At 52.9% G+C, this 16541-nt stretch overlaps 1 protein-coding gene across 1 annotated transcript; it reads left to right on the forward strand.

Annotated features, from left to right (window-relative positions):
• Positions 1-829: 829 nt before the first annotated feature.
• On the forward strand, positions 830-11247 carry GUITHDRAFT_77856 (hypothetical protein; the record flags this gene model as incomplete). Its single annotated transcript, XM_005824610.1, has 7 exons — positions 830-1304; positions 1887-2153; positions 3471-3733; positions 5744-5910; positions 7138-7284; positions 7889-8125; positions 10857-11247. The coding sequence occupies 7 exons, from the start codon at positions 830-832 to the stop codon at positions 11245-11247; spliced, it is 1947 nt and encodes a 648-aa protein (XP_005824667.1).
• Between the last annotated feature and the right edge of the window lie 5294 nt (positions 11248-16541).

Consider the following 16541-nt stretch of genomic DNA (forward strand, 5'->3'; position numbering starts at 1 on the left):
CCTCCCTCCCTCCCTCCCTCCCTCTCCCTGTTTATACTTGACTCATTGAACGCAGCTGAACCTGTCGTATAACAAGATTCAAGAACTACCTTTATTCTTCACTTCCTTCCAGCGCTTACAGATCCTTGATATCCGTTACAACCTCATCCGATCGCTTCCTAGAAACCTGGGCAAGTGTGATGCTCTAGAGTCCATCCTCTGGGAGGGGAACGACATCCTCTCTCCCCCTCCTCTCATCCTCAACAGGGGGCACATGGCGATCATGAAATATTTGCAGCAGCTGTGCGATGCAGACGAGACAGGAAAGATCGCCCTCTCCAGCCTCGGGCTCGTGGCTCTTCCGGGTGAAGTCGTTGAGCTCACTATGGTGACTCAGGTGAACATTTCCAGCAACTCACTCACAAGCCTGCGGCCGATCAACCTCATGACTCAGCTGACGTCTTTGAACGCCTCCAACAATCGCCTTTGTGACATCGAGGTAGAGCTCAACGATCTCGTCCTCCTTGTCAAGCTCGACCTGTCAAACAATCGCATCAGGGATGTCTCCGGCGCTATCCGCAAGATGGCTGGCCTGTCAAGTTTGGACCTCTCCGCGAACCCCCTGCAGCTCATCCCCCAAGGCCTCTGGACTCTGACCAACCTGACGCACCTCCAGGTTGAAGACTGTCACCTCAACTTTCCACCTCCCGAGATTCTCGTCCGCGGGGTAAAGCCCATCCTCGAATTCCAGCGCACGGTGGAGAGGGGTAGGTACACAAGAAGGATCGACCTTGCGGGGATGGGGATTCGTGAGCTCTCGCTACCCCAGGACGTGTGGGGGGATTTGGTGATGATCAACTGCGACAAGAACTACTTGTCCCACCTCCCTCTCCAGCTAAACGCTTCAACTGGGCTGACGGAGCTCCGGGTGGCAAACAATCAGCTGCTCGATCTCCCCTCGTACCTGGATTTCTTCGGTGCTCTTGTTCTGTTGGATGCTCGCGACAACGTCCTGCAGTCTCTCCCTTCTTCTCTCACCCTCCTGTCCTCCCTCACTCGTCTTAGGATCTCTAGGAACAAGATAGAGGAGCTTCCCGAGGCCCTTGGCTCCCTCGTCTCCCTCACCGAGCTGGACGCTGACGAGAACGCTCTCTCGAGGCTCCCGCAGTCTCTCTGTGAGCTGAACAAGCTTCGAACCATCCGCTTGAGCTGCAACAGCCTGTCGGAGCTCCCGCTGGGGGTTGGCAGGCTTGTCAACCTCGAGACTTTGACTTTGAGCGACAACAAACTGACAAGGATTCCTCTTAGCTTCCGCAACCTCTCAAGTCTCACCCATCTCAACCTGGCCGATAACGAGGACCTCGACCTTCCCCCTCCTCCTGTGGTGGCCCAAGGGATCGAGAGGATCAAGCAGTTTCTTCGCGGGGTTCACTCAACCCTCCGCTCCCAGCATCTCGACCTCTCAGGATTTTCTCTCAGCTTCATCCCCTCCTTCGTGAAGGGCCTGACCGACCTCAAGTCCCTTGACATCTCTCGGAACTCCATCGAGTCCTTAGAGCCCATCGTCAGTATCGCAAGCCTCCTCACCTCGCTCGATGCTCGAGAAAACAGCTTGACTGCCCTCCCTGTTGCCGTAGGAGGAAGTCCAAGTCTGAAGGAGCTCTTCCTCGACCCCCAGATAATGGAGCAAGCAGCGGCCGAGCTCAGCTTGTCGGCCTCGCGGCATGTGGGAAGATATCTCTCGCTCCTCATGGGGGGGATGAGGAGTGAGAGGTTGGACCTCTCCAACCTCGGCCTGACATCGCTTCCTGTCACTTACTTCAGCTCGGATCTGTGGAGCTCCTTCCTTCACGTCCTCGAGCTCTCACTCGAGAACAACCTGCTGCGCGATGTGACAGTCGTCTCAGTGTTGACCAACCTCCAGGTCCTGAACCTGAATCGCAACCAGCTGGACTCCCTGCCTGCAGAATTCACCGGCTTGACGAACTTGACAAGCTTCTCGATCCAGTCCAATCACTTCCTGCAAGCTCCAGCCTGCCTGCAATTATGGACGGGCCTTAAGGAGCTCGATCTCTCACACAACAAGATCACTGTTCTCCCCGTGCAGATCCTCCAGCCGCTCAAGGAACTCTCCCAAGTGGATGTCAGCTCGAATCAGCTGGTCGAGGTGCGGGGTCCGATCTGGATGCTCCCCAAGCTGAAGCAGCTGCTCGTCTCGGAGAACCCCATCGTCTCCCCTCCCATGACTTTCGTCTCGCGAGGGAAGCGAGCTGTCATGTCCTACTTTGCGTCCATCGAGTCTGCGCACAAGAACCGGAAGCTCGACCTGAGCTCGACGATGCTACAAGCCATCCCGAGTGAAGTGTTTTCAGTCAAGAGTTTGACGTCCCTCCATTTCGAGGACAACAGCCTGACGGAGGTACCCAGCAGCATCTCAGTGCTTGTCAACCTCTCCGTCCTCTCTTTCAAGAACAATCAGATCGTAAAAGTCAGCGAGGCGATCTCTTCCTTGAACAGCCTGCGGGAACTTGAGCTCTCTGACAACCAGATTGCAGAGCTACCGATCCTCTCAATGGTGTCCCTCACCAACTTGTCGTCTCTGGGACTCGCTGCAAACAATCTAGACTCACCTCCCTTCGAGCTGTTTCTCTCTACCTCGCTCAAGAAGATCAAGCTCGCAGACAACCCGCAGCTCACTTCGCTCCCTCCTCACCTCCTCGAGGCCCAGGAGGGAGAGGCTCTTGTCGCCTTCCTGCGTTTGGAGGCCATGGCGCTGGTGACAGGCAAGATGATCCTTTCCTCACAGCAGCTTTCTTCTTTCCCAAGAGAAGCTTTCAGGGTTCCCATCCTCACTGAGCTCAACTTGTCCTCCAACAAGATCGCGAGGATTCCTGAGTCCATGGAGCAGCTTTCGTTGCTGTCAAAGCTGCTGCTGGAGAACAACTTCCTTGACGAGTTAGATCCGTCTCTGGGGTTGTGCGTTACCTTGAATGAGATTCGGATGGCAGGGAACGAGCTGACAACTTTGCCAGACCTCGCAAGGTTGTCAAACCTGACGTTCTTTGATCTATCGAGAAATCACTTCTCGTCTCTCCCTGCCACTCTGCAGTATTGTACAGTTCTCTCCCACCTCAACATGTCACACAACTTGCTCGAGACCCTGCCTGAGTGGATATGCAACATGTCCAGCCTCAAGTATCTTTACGTCACTCACAATCGCCTCACAACCATTCCCATCCAGATGGCAGAGCTCAAGCGTCTCAAGGACTTTGACTTCTCTGACAACGATATCGACTTCCCTCCTGCCTTCATTGTTGAGAGCAGCTGGGAGACGGTCAAATTGTTTCTCGGCAAGCTGCAAGGGGCTCCTTCTTCCAAGCAGGTTGACCTCTCTGGGCTGAAGATGCAATCTTTCTCTTGTCACACCTACATCGCGTCGTTCGGCCTGACCCACCTCAACTTGTCGGATACGGGTTTGCGCCATCTCAGAGAAGACGTCTCCCGCCTCCTCCATCTTCGGCTGTTCGACCTCCGCAACAATCTCATGACAAGCCTGCCGGGAAGCCTCGGAGCTCTCAAGCAGCTGGACACTCTCTTGGTCGACAACAACAAGCTTACTGAGCTGACAGCTGCAATCTCAGACTGTTCATCCCTTACCTTCCTCTCGCTCAGCAAGAACAATCTTACCTCTCTCCCCCCTCCACTTGGAATCCTCACTTCCTTGAAGACCCTTCAAGTGATGGACAATCAGCTTGTCTCCCCCCCGGACTTCTACGTCCGCAGGAGGACTCTCCCTTGGACCCTCGCCTACCTCCGCGCGCTTGACGCTGCTCATGACCAGGGTCATCTCCAGCTCAACGGGATGAGCCTGTCGGAGATCCCGAGCGACTGCCTGCAGAAGACGTCGGTAGTGAAGTTGAGCCTGAACAACAACGACATCCGAGACATTGCCAAGTCCGTCAGCTCCCTGCAGGCTCTGCAGGTGCTTGCCCTGGCCAACAACAAGCTGACGCAGCTGCCGGACAGTGTCTGCGGGCTGACAACACTGCAATCCCTCATCATCGATGACAACATGTTGAAGGACTTGAACACCAACATCGTCCAGCTAGGGTCTCTCATCAACCTCTCCTTCGCTCACAACATGATCTTGATGCTTCCCCAGGAGCTGTCAGCGCTCAGTCGGATCAAGAAACTCTGCGCTGACGGCAATCAGATGGGAGAATTCCCTTCAGTCACGATGCAGATGACCACTCTCCAGGTCCTCTCGCTCAGGAAGTGCGGACTAGTCGATGTCCCGCCCAACATCACAAAGCTGGCAAACCTGCTAGAGTTCAACGTGGCTGACAACCTTCTCGACTCCCTACCGTCCCTCTCGGCTCTGTCTCAGCTGCAGATCCTGCGCCTATCAAACAACAGATTCCAAGAGCTCCCCAGCACGATCCCATTGCTCACACAGATGAAGGAGCTGTCCATTACCGGCAACATGATCCAATCTCTGCCTCCTGAGTTCGCGTCGCTGTCAAAGTTGGACACCCTCCATCTTGACGGCCAGAACTTCGACTCGATCCCCAAGGAAATCGTCAGGCAGGGAGGGCGAAGGGTTCTTGACTATATGAGGAGGCTGAACAATGCTGAGATGACGAGATCGATTGATCTGACCAATATGAACCTTGCAAAGGTCCCAACCTCCGTGTTTCTCATCCCCTCGCTGCAGCATCTTGTCTTGAGCAGCAATCCTGTTAGTATCCTTCCGCCGAGCATCTCTCTTCTCTCTTCTCTCCGAACTCTCTCGGTCAAGGACACGCAAGTGAGAAGCTTGCCCTTGGAGATGAGTCACTTGCTCGAGCTCAACGCTCTAGAGCTCGACGAGGAAAAGATGGTGTTTCCCCCAGCTGATGTCTGCGGCAAGGGGACAAGAGAAGTGTTGCTATACCTCAGGAAGGTTGCGAATGCTGCCCAGCTAGGCAAACTTGACCTGAGCAACTGTGGGATGCGCGATATTCCTCTCCAGATCGCCTATCTCTCAGGTATCACCGCGCTGGATCTGTCAAAGAACAGGATCACCAGGATCCCAGCTGAAATGGCTCTACTGGTCGAGCTGGAGACCCTGGACCTGCAGGGCAACCCGTTGCGCCCTCACCTGCAGGACATCGTGAACCGGGGGGTCGACGCGCTCAAGAGGTATCTCAAGTGCCTACACCATGCCCTCCAGACAGGGAAGGTAGACATTGTAGGGCAGTCCCTGCGGTTCTATCCCGATGATATCCAGCTGGAATGGAACGTCAACTTCCTCCGGCTTGACGACAACCAACTGCAGCACCTGCCGAGCAAGCTGGGAACGCTGGTGAACTTGACGTGCTTGTCACTCTGCAGCAACAAACTTGCCGAGCTGCCAGACAGCACCAGCAAACTCATCAATCTCCAGACAGTCCTGCTGGACTTGAATGGCTTCTCTCGACCTCCTGCTTGTCTGTTCAAGCTAATGAGGCTGAAATGTCTGTCGATTACCAACAATCAGCTTGAGGGAATTGACGACGAGGTAGGCAATCTCAAGAATCTCGAGAAGCTGAATGTTCAGATGAACTCTTCTCTCACGCACCTCCCTCTTTCTCTTGGCAGACTCAGCAAGCTGGAGGAGATACTGTTTGATGAGTCGACTGTAAACCTGCCGGATGCTCATTTCCACGGGGAGAAATTCTTTTGGTACCTCAAGAAGCTCGACGAGTCGACCAGGACACACACTTTGGACCTGAGTAACCTCAAGTTGAGCACAATGCCAGCTGAAGTTCTCCTCCTCTCCTCCCTCACTGTGCTCTCCCTGGCGAGGAACAAGATCGAGCATCTCCCTGAAGAGCTCGGCCACCGGCTGTCACAGCTTCGTATGCTCGACCTGGAGTCCAACAAGCTGAAGAAGCTCCCGGACAGCATCGGGTACGCAAGGCACCTCACCTGTCTCTGCGCGTTGGGCAACGACATCCAGCTCATCCCCAGCAGCCTCGGAGTGGTGCACGATCATGGGATGCTCCTCGAGCTGGACCCGGACAAGCTCATCTCGCCTCCAGCTGAGATTTTCGGCAAAGGAATGACTTTTACCCTGTCGTACCTCTTGATCCTCGAGAGGGCTCGAGAGTCCAGACAGCTCTCGCTCAACAAGTGGAGTTTGTTCTCCTTGCCCTCAGAGATCTGCTGGATACCCTCCCTCACAGACCTCACAGTCGACTTCAACCTTCTCAAGAGGATCCCAGCAGAGATTGAGCTGCTGACGAACTTGACGAGCTTGTCAGCCCAGCACAACGAGCTTGAGGCGCTTCCTCCTGAACTCTCCGCCATATCCACATTGAGATCGCTCATGGTGGAGGAGAATCCGTTCTCACTCAACTTCCCAACGAAGGCTCAGCGATCGAAAGATATCGATTCCATTCTTGGCTTTCTGAGGTGAATCACTGTAATGCTTCCTCTTGTTCTGACACGTCCCGCTCTCTTCGTTTCCTTCCTGTGCACTCTTCCTACATTGTCTTGTCCCCATTGCTCTCTTTTTCTCTTCTTTCTCTTCTTGCATCCTCTCCTTCTGTTCACTTGCAAACCAGGGAGGTCTACATGGCAAAGAGGCAGTCGTCCATACTCGACATTGGCAAGCTAGGAATTGACGAGCTTCACCTAGAGGGAAGTACTCTCAGCTCCCTCCGCAACCTCCGTCTCGATGGCTCCCCGCGCGTCAACCTGGAGAATTTTCTTTTGACAGGGTCCAAAGTCCAGCTCGAGTGCCTGCAGGAGATCAGCATGAGGGAGAGCAGCATCTCCGAACTCCCGCCGTTCTTGACATGTCTGTACAACTTGAAGATCCTGTGCCTGGACAGGAACCGCTTCTCGTCCATTCCCACTCCTCTCTGCGTGCAGTTTCCGATGCTCGAAGAGCTGCACATGCCCTACAATCAGATCACTTCCATCTCCGAGGAAGTATCCCTGCTGACTGCGCTCAGGATTCTCAACCTGGGCAACAACCTTCTGACATCCCTTTCTGAAGTCATTGGAGAGTGCGTCACTGCACTGCATGTGATCTCTGTTGTGCGTTCATGCTCTTGCGTAATGACGAGTCTTCCTGCAGGACCTCCATGTCGGTCACAACCAGATCTCCTTCCTACCCGCCAACCTCACCAGGATCGCTGGGTCCCTCAAGCTCCTCGACCTTGAGAGCAACCTGTTCACCTCCCTCCCTTCCGTCGTGCTCTCTCTGACGAGGCTAGAGGAGTTGCGATTGGCTGGAAACGACCTGTCCCAGCTCCCGCTCGAGCTGGGAAGGCTGGTGTATCTCAAATCCTTGACTGTGCCCATGACAGACCTTGGAAGCGTCCCCAAGGACGTTGTAGAGGCAGGAGGAGCTGCAGTGGTGCGGTACATCTGCGGGGTGACGGATTGTGAGAGCACAGGCTTCCTTGACTACTCCTCGCTCAACCTCCGCTCGATTCCCAGCTCTCTCCGCCTCCTCCTGACCTCCCTCACCACCCTCAAGCTGGACAACAACCCGGTCAAACGGCTTCCCTCCTGGCTGGGAGAAATGCAGAGGCTGCGGCGGATCTCACTATGTCAGACTCCTCTAGTCCGTCTGCCTGCAACTCTTGGGGCGATCTCGACGCTGGACGAGGTTGTGGTGGACATGGACAGGTGGACCCGCTCGTTGTCTTGGCGTCTTCCTTTAACTTCTCCTTGCAGCGCAACCCTTCTATCTCCTCCTCAGGAAGTCGTTCGAATGGGAAACCTCTCCATCGTTTCCTATCTCCGGCGGTCGTACGCTGCGGGTAAGACCGTCTTCATCTAGATACACGAATCTAAGATCGTATCGATCAGTCCTTCATCACCAGCTGGACTTGTCTGGGTTTCGACTGGCTCAATTTCCCTTCTACGCTATCAGCTCGCCAGCATCTCTTACTTCCATCACTCTCAACGACAACGCAATCTCCGAGGTACCTGGTGACATCTCCAAACTCACCAGCCTCGTCCTCCTCTCCATGTCCAACAACAACATCTCGCAGCTTCCGAAGCATTCCTTCCTGCTGTTGAGCTCCTTGCGCTCGCTGAATGTCGCCGGCAATCCACTCACCGTGCTCCCTGTTACCCTGGGCTCACTGAAGAAGCTTGAGTACCTTGAGTATGACGGAAACTCCGTAGTCTCTCCTCCCCGTGACATCCTTGTCAAGAGCGTTCAATCAGTGGTATCGTACCTCAAACGCGCTTGGGAAGGCAGGAGGACGGGCATGCTGGATTTGAGCAGCCTCGACCTCACAGAGATTCCTCTAGAGGTTACTGGCTGGAGTCCTCTGATCGAAGAGGAGGGCCAAGGGCAGGAGCAGCCTTCTGTCTCTGCGGAGGAGGAGGCGAGTCCTGCAGAGGAAGGAGCTGTTATGAATGTACCAGAAGGAGAGTTCCCATCTGCTGCTGATGCTCCTGTGGGCAATGTGTACGTGATCGATGATGAAGTTGGGAGGATGGAGAAGCTGGAGATGAACGAAGCGGATGTGAAGGATGCAGCCCTTAATCAAGGAGAAGCAGCAGACATCGACGATGCGTTGTATGTCGACACTGATGTTGACAGGTCATTTGAGCAGGAAGATGCTGAAGTTGTACGTGCAGAGGACGTGAAGAAGATGCAGGAAACGCTCCTTGGGCAGATACAGCCGATGAAGGAGAAGGAGCACGGCGAAGAAGGGGAGGAGTCCTCGGATGAGCTGGTGGCATCAGACGACGATTCGAACCCCAAAGAGCTGAGCGACATCTTTGATCTCAGCAATTACACCCGGGATTTGATGGAGGATGGAGTTGCCTTCAAGACAGTTGTTTCCATCAACCTCGAACGAAACAAGGTCACCAGCCTCACCCCTGACATTCAGAGGATGTTGTGTTTGCGGGAGATCTCCCTCTGTAACAATGAGATCAAGAGTTTCCCCGACTCGCTCTCGTCCCTTCCGAACCTGATCAGAATCGATGCGAGTGACAACCTGCTGAATAGTCTCCCTGCTCTCATGGGAGGGCTCTGCTCCAGTCTCAAGTACCTCCAGCTGCAGAACAACCGGTTTACCAGCTTGCCTGGGTCTCTTGAAAGCCTGTCATCGCTTGTGAAGCTGTCCATGGACGGGAACATGATAGAGGTTGTCGAGATCAAGTCGGAGTTCTCCTTGAACGATCTAGAGAACTTCCAGCTGAACTCCAACAGGGTCAGCTCCTTCGAAGTCTGCCAGAACTCCATGGCCTCCCTCAAGGTCCTAGGAGCGAATCATAACCTGATGCAAGATTGGCCGGACGCACTGATGCAGTGCAGAGGGCTGAAAGAGCTGCACCTTGATGACAACAAGCTCACTCATGTCTCATCGAGTGTTGGGAACCTGAGGAGATTGAAGGTGATCCTGCTTGTCCTTGGCAGTGGCGGGTCGTGACTGCTGTCAGGTGCTCCACATGAGGAAGAATGAGTTGAAAAGCCTCCCGCCAGAGCTGTGTCGAGCCAAGAGGTGAGTCGAACGTTTGTTGGTCTCCAATCCTCATGGTGAACAAGGTTGATGACATTGGACCTCTTGGGAAACCCTTTGAACGAGGTCTGGGCAACCTAATTCGAATGTTCTCAGAGTGACTAAATCTTACAGATGGCCCCTATCTGTGCTCCTGATCACGACATCGCCGCTATCCTGACCTATCTTCGCGCAATCTATAAGTCTTTTCGGACATCTACTGCCAACCTAAGTTCACTCTCGCCAGGTTCCATTCCCATCCAAACTTTCAAGGTATCGGAGAACACTTTCCTGACTGATTCTTGATGTGACTTGCTGTCATCAGTTTGGGCACATCCACAGCCTTGACATCTCTTCAAATCAACTGGAATTTCTCTCTCAGCATATCAAGTTGCTTACTGCACTGGGCTCGCTGAACCTAAAGGACAACAGACTGGAAGAAATCCCGATAGAGCTGACGTTCTGTCGTCAGCTGCATACCCTTCATCTGGACGGAAACAGGTTCCGCCAAGTGGTTCCAAACATCTGTGTCCTCAAGAGCCTCCAAGTCTTGACCATGTCGTCGAACAGACTCGCCACAATCACCTGTGAGATTGCAAACATGGTCGGCCTGGTGATGTTGGACTTTCGATTCAACACAAGCCTGAGCAAAGTAGTTGAGATGTACCTCAACGAGGATATCCAGAAGCTCATGATCTATCTCCGCACGATCCAAGACGGTTTCATCTACGGGAGCATCAACCTAAGCAGGAGAGGCCTGTTTCACTTCCCCGTCGAGGTGCTGCAAGCCGGCGAGTACATCACCAGCTTGATTCTCAGCTACAACGACATCGAGGAGATCCCGTACGACATCAGCTCTCTCAGCTGCCTCACCGTCCTGGACGTGAGCAACAACCGAGTCAAGGAACTTCCGGAGGCCGTCGGGCTCATGACAGGGCTACGTGAGGTCTACCTGGGCAGCAACAATCTCAGGGTCCTTCCCTCCTCCTTTGAGAAGCTTGTCCATCTCTCCGCTCTCGACGTGCAGTTCAACCCCCTCGACACATTCCCCTTCCACCTCATCGACCGCTGGAGTTCAATCTCGACGCTCAACCTTGACACTGAGCGTATGGTCGTCCTGCCCGATGGAGCGACGCAGTCAAGGAGCGAGCTGGTACCTCTTGAAATCTCTTGCCAAGGACAGGAGCAATGCCTCAACTACTCTCACAGACTGAGACAAGCCCGGATGACTGGCTCTCTTGATGTGTCCGTGATGCAACTCGCGTTCGTTCCCAACTCTATCATCTGTCTTCCCCAGCTGACTGCGCTCAACATGACGGGGAACCTGCTCTTCCTCATCCCCGACGCCATCTCCGGCCTGCACTCCTTGACCGAGTGGAGCCTCAACGATAACCGGCTGCGAGAAATCCCGGCATCTGTCTGCAAGCTCACAAGGCTGAGAGATCTGTCAGTCATGGACAACAAGCTCTTGTCGATCGCGCCTGAGGTTGGGCTGATAACGACCCTGCGAAGGCTCCAGCTGGAGAACAACGCGAAGCTCAAGTGTCCTCCTGTCGAAGTTTACTCGAGAGGAATTCAAGCGACGCTCTCCTACCTCAGATCCATCATGCAGGGCATATCGACCGGCAGCATCGATCTCGCTTCCAGCAGCTTGTCCAGCTTGGAACTTCCCTTTGACAGGCTGGCAGTAAAGCTAAGAGCCATGCAGCTTTCTAACAATCTTCTCGACGAAATACCGCAGGTGTTTGTAAGCAAGTCGTTGGTGCGTTAGATGACGATGTTGCCAGGGCATGTCGAGTCTGAGCAACCTGACCGTGCTATGGTTGGACAACAATAAGGTATCACGTCGAGAACTCCCACGTTTCCCTCTCCCTCTCCCTCTCCCTCTTCCTTTTCCTTCCCCTTCCCCTATCTCCCCCTTCTGCTCCTCACCTCCTTCTTCCTTTCCCTCACTCCCTGCCTCTCGTTCCCTCCCCTCCTCTCTGACGCAGACGCATTCCAGCTCTCTAGCCTCCCGAACAACCTCGGCAAGATGCGAGTGCTTCAAAGTTTGTCTCTCCCGTGCAATAGCTTCACCGCCATGCCGGCATGTATCTGCGACCTGCCATGTCTGGAAAGTTTGAACATGGACGAGAATCCGATGAGGCCAGTCGGGCCCTTGTCAAATCACCCAACGCTGACTTGTGGCTCACCAGGTTCTTGCATCCGAGGATTTCCGAGCTCCAGTCGCTGCGCATCTTGTCGCTACGGAACAACCGGCTCACGATGCTTCCTAGCAGCGTCGCAGGGCTCTCATCGCTACGGAAGCTCGTTTTGCAAGGTTGGAGGCCTGATGAACTTGAGGTGAAAGCTGACTGAATGATTCAGGGAACCCGCTTGCTCCGCTGCCGCCATCTCTCCGAGACCGTCAAGACGTAGAGCTAGAGCTCTGAGAGCCTGTTTGATCGTCACGGCTGGGCTCGGAAAGGGCGGCCGTCAGCGTTGCCGCCGCATTTCAATCATGCGGCAGTGCGGCCATAACTTACTGTACTACTGAAACGGTTACGGAGTCACGCGAACTTCAGGCTGAGGGTGACTCAATGAGCCTCGGAGTCACTGAATTCTGAGCCACCGTTGACTCGCCGCCGCCTCTGACTAGTGAATTGCCTTGACGGCCATCCGGGGCACAGTGTGAGACTTGAAGGTTTTTTTCACAGTTTTATTAGTAGTATGCCGCCGGGTTTTCAGTCGGAGCCGCTCGGAGGCCCCCCCGCTGGGCAGTCACAGATCCGAGCCTCGGACCGTCACCGTGAGAGCAGCGGCCACCGGCCCGCCGGGGCTCCGAGCGGCGAGTCACTGCGGCACCCGGTAGCGGCCGTCCCCGGCCGGCAAACATTCAAACGGTTAAGTTAACTTAGTAAAAACCGGCCCACCCGGGCCCGGGCCGACCCTAGGCTGCTGCTAAAAGACACGGTACTTCACGTTTGAAGTTTACTCAAAGTTAAGTTAAAAATCCGATGATCAGTACGAGGGGTGCTTCACGGTTGGAACTAGCGGTGTGTACCACCCACCCCCACACATATCTGACCAACCACGGGTCGAGTGACCCGGTCTTTATCCCACCGTTCGGCAAATCCTCATCCGCCGGGTGACCGGTGCGAACGGTACTGGCATCCCATGACCCCTCAAATGAATGACTACCACCCCTTATTTGTGTGGGAAAATAACCCCTTCCAAATTCAGATGGACCCGGGACTCTCATGTACCGGGGCGGGCCCTGCTGGGGCTTCGGAGTACGGGACCGTGACCCCGGTCCGTGTTACGGCGGGGACAGTCCCCCCAGTCACCCCACCCCCGGACTCTCATGGAAGTACTACCCCTTCAATGGCCGGGGGGGGGCTTGGGAACAATACCGGTACCTCTCCATCTAGTACCCCTTGCTGACTACGATTCAAAATTATCTCGACCAGGGGTCCAGATCCAACAATGTCAGTCACACGATTGTTGTACCGGTAGTATCGGAGGGGCAGTACCCCACCCTGACAGGCAAGGCTGCCGGAGTCCCGGACATTCCGATCTAAACGGTTAGGTGGTCCCACCCCCGTTTCTGAAGGCCTCTGACCACCCCTGTGGCCCTACCACCCCCACATCCATAACGGCAGTGCGGGGTCGGACCTGGGTTTTACCACCCCACCCCTATGTGCTAGTACCTTGGGTCACGGTACGGTCTGAGCGGTAGTTCCTGTACTGATGTAGCGATGATGAGTAAAATCTTATAAGTCCCTCGAGACCACCCCATCGACCTGGGTGGGTGGTGCCAGTGTCATAGTTCATACATGGCAGGGGTGGTATTCATCTTATGTACCGAAAAGTTCGAATTCGGACAAATTGACTGAATTTCTGTATATAATTCAGGAATAATAACTAAAACTTCATGAGGGATGCCTGGTCCTTTGATGTCTATATTGGGGATCGGGGCTCTCAACAGTAAATTTGAAAGTGGGGTAGGGTAGGTCATAGTACACCTTCAGGGGTGGGGTGGGGTGAGGTGGAACGGGTCTATAACCCCCTCTACCCTCGGTACCTTCATGAAGGTTTCCCATATACTACCCTACTCTTAAACGATCTTTGCACGGGTGGTGAAGGACCCCAAGTGATCCCGGCTTACCACCCCCCTTTCCGACTAAAGCCTGGACCTCATGCTAGTAGGCCTCCCTTCAAGTCCTCGCGCCAATGGAACTTGCCGCCCTTGTTCGTGCTGATCCTGCTCCCACTCCTTCCTGCTCCCTCTCTTGCCTGCTGCCTGCTTCTCCTGCTCGCCATCCGATCTCCCTTCGTTCTGAATGCATGATCCTTATGATGACAACACTGTTGAGCGCGCAGGACAGCTTCTGACAATCTCCTACCAATTATATTCATAGTGTAGCATGCATACCTTGGCCTCATGGTGTCAAACTTCGCTACATTGTTGTGGATATATCTCGAATGCCATGATTGATTGCATCACGAATTGACTACGTAATTTGTTTGGTAGATGAAGCCGGGCGAGTACAATCCAAATTATCATAATTCAAATTCATATTATGGTCCGATTCATGGGGGATTGAACCGGAACGAGGTTGGCGATAGCAACAATCAAAAGCGAGAGATGATGTGACTGTGTCTTGGTAGATGTCGATGAACCGAGCTAGTCATTCAGAGCATTATGTCTACACCAATGAAAATCACGACCTGCAGATGATGAGGAGCTCTGCTCCTCCTCTCATTGTCGTGAATCCGGAGATGCTGCAAGATGAGGTTGTTCAGTCGAACTCGGCGCGCTTTTATCTTACATGTGCCCATGATGTGTTCAGGTGACCAGGCTTCAGAGCCTTCTGTCTGCAGCAACCAAGGAACTGGGAAGACAGATATCAACCAGCAAAGTAGATGTCAGCTTGAGCCAGAATGATACGAGGAAGGCCGAGTGGCTGCAGAAAGTTGTTTTACAGGTGTGTTGTGAACAGAACTCTGAATGTCCATGACGACCGTCTCGTGCGCAGCTTGAGTCAAAGCAAGCCTTGATGGACAGCAACCTGCGGAGCCTCCGTGATCAGAACACCTCCTTGTACCAGACGGTCGAATTTGAAGGGCTCTGTTTCAATGATTGATCATTTTCAGTAGATCAATGAGCTGAAAAATGAAAACTTTGGTTTGAAAGAAGAGGTCGCAAGGTCATTGAGAACGTCTGGTAGTGGAGCGTCGCGAGATATGGAGGTGAGTGATTTGAAGCTATCGAGATGCGTGTCCTAAATGATTCCTCCAGGAGAAGGTTCGCATGGTCAAGGACGAGTTGGAGTCCTATCGCAAAAGGGTATTGAATTCTACTTGTCGTCTTTGGTGTGATGTCCGTTGCAGTTTGAAGATCTTTCGAAACGCTACATTTCCATACAGGAGGTCAACCGTGCACTGGAGCAGACTAAGGTAACAAGAGTGTGATTCTCGAGTTTTGTTGTCGTGTGACTTGAAATGTATCTTGTAGAGTCAGAACTACGAGAACGACCAGTTCAGACTCAAGGTTCGTTCTGCGCAACATGAAGCTGTGGTCTAATCTGATTCGAGCAGGAAATTGAGTATTCAAACATCAATCTCTCAAAAGCGAACTCCGAGCTGCAAGAAAAGAATGCTGCTCTTCTTCGAAAGCTGGAAGAACAAGCGGCTCAATTTGAAAAGCAGAAGTACATAATGATGCAACAAAGAGATTCGTTGCAGCTCTCAATGCAAAAAGAAGTGGAATCGATGCGCAGAGAGCTGGTGGATTGGAAAACCAAGGCTGAGAAGAGTAGAGATTCATTTTCAATGGAGGCCATGCAGACGGCTCAAGACAACTCAGTACTTATCTCCGATTTGAAAGCCCTTGAAGCCTTGTACAAAGAATCTCAAAATAAGTTGGCAAGGGCTGAAATTCAGATATCGCAAATGATGATTTATGAGAGGGAAAATCACAATCTGATCCAAAGGCACGTCAAGAAGGATGTCACCATCTCTAAATGCAGCGCAAAGGTTCAGAGAGTGTCACAGAATCTTACATTGTTGAAAATGTTCGAGAGTTGGAAACGTTTGGCTGAGGACAAAAACCTTAACATAAGGGCTTTCTCCTTGTGGTCCAAACAAAGATTCCTCAAATTATTTCTGCATGACTGGCAGCTGGTCACTCAGGCTTCAATCAAGCAAATAGGTGACTTTCAGATGACAGCTGAGCTGAAGAAAGAACTTTTTATTGAGAAAGATAAGCGCAATCGCAGTTTCGTGAGCATTAGAAAGAATGCCGAGGCTCTGGGCAAGGAATTGGGATGTATTTGCGAAGAGTTAGTTGCGATCGACTCGTCGTTGAAAGAATCGAAACAATGGGTGGAAAACGTTGAAAAGAAGGCCCTGCAAGAAAGAGAGAGATTGCGAGATAGCTACGAAGGAAAACTGAAGTCCTTGGAGCTGACTCGTCTCGAAGAGGTGAAGAGACTCACTCTTGTCATCGAATCGAAGCAACAACAGTATCAAGAAGAGCTGCAAGCTGCCCTGAAGAGCAGTGCTGAGCTGGAGACGAGAGTTCGTCAAGAGTTGATGCAGGAATCCACTCTGAAGGAGAAGCAAGTCCAGGATCTCAAAGATGATCTTGCTAAAGCTCAAAGAGAATGGAAAAAGAAACTGCTGGATAAGGATCGAGAATACTCGTTGCAATTAGAAACAGTGGAACGTCAAAAGTTAGAGATAGAGGAACAGCACTACGAGAAGCTGCGTGCCAAGGAGAAGGAATGGGAGAATGAAGTGGAGAAACTCAGAATGCAGAGTGTTGAACTGGAGAATGATCTGCGACAAAGATTCCAGGCCAGAGAGAAAGAATTGACAACCAAGGTTGAGAGCGCCCGACAGGAGTTGTCGAATGCACAGCGCGACTTTGAGACCGATTTGCAGGTGATTGCAATTGTCATTTTGTTTTCTCGTCACAAACTCACGATGATGATGTGTTTGTTTCAGGCAAAGGAAAGTGAGATGCAGGGCAAATTGACCGAGAAGGACAAGTATTATGAGACATGGCTGGAGACTATCGTT

This window comes from Guillardia theta, assembly GCF_000315625.1.
Source record: "Guillardia theta CCMP2712 unplaced genomic scaffold GUITHscaffold_92, whole genome shotgun sequence".
Classification (NCBI taxonomy): domain Eukaryota; class Cryptophyceae; order Pyrenomonadales; family Geminigeraceae; genus Guillardia; species Guillardia theta.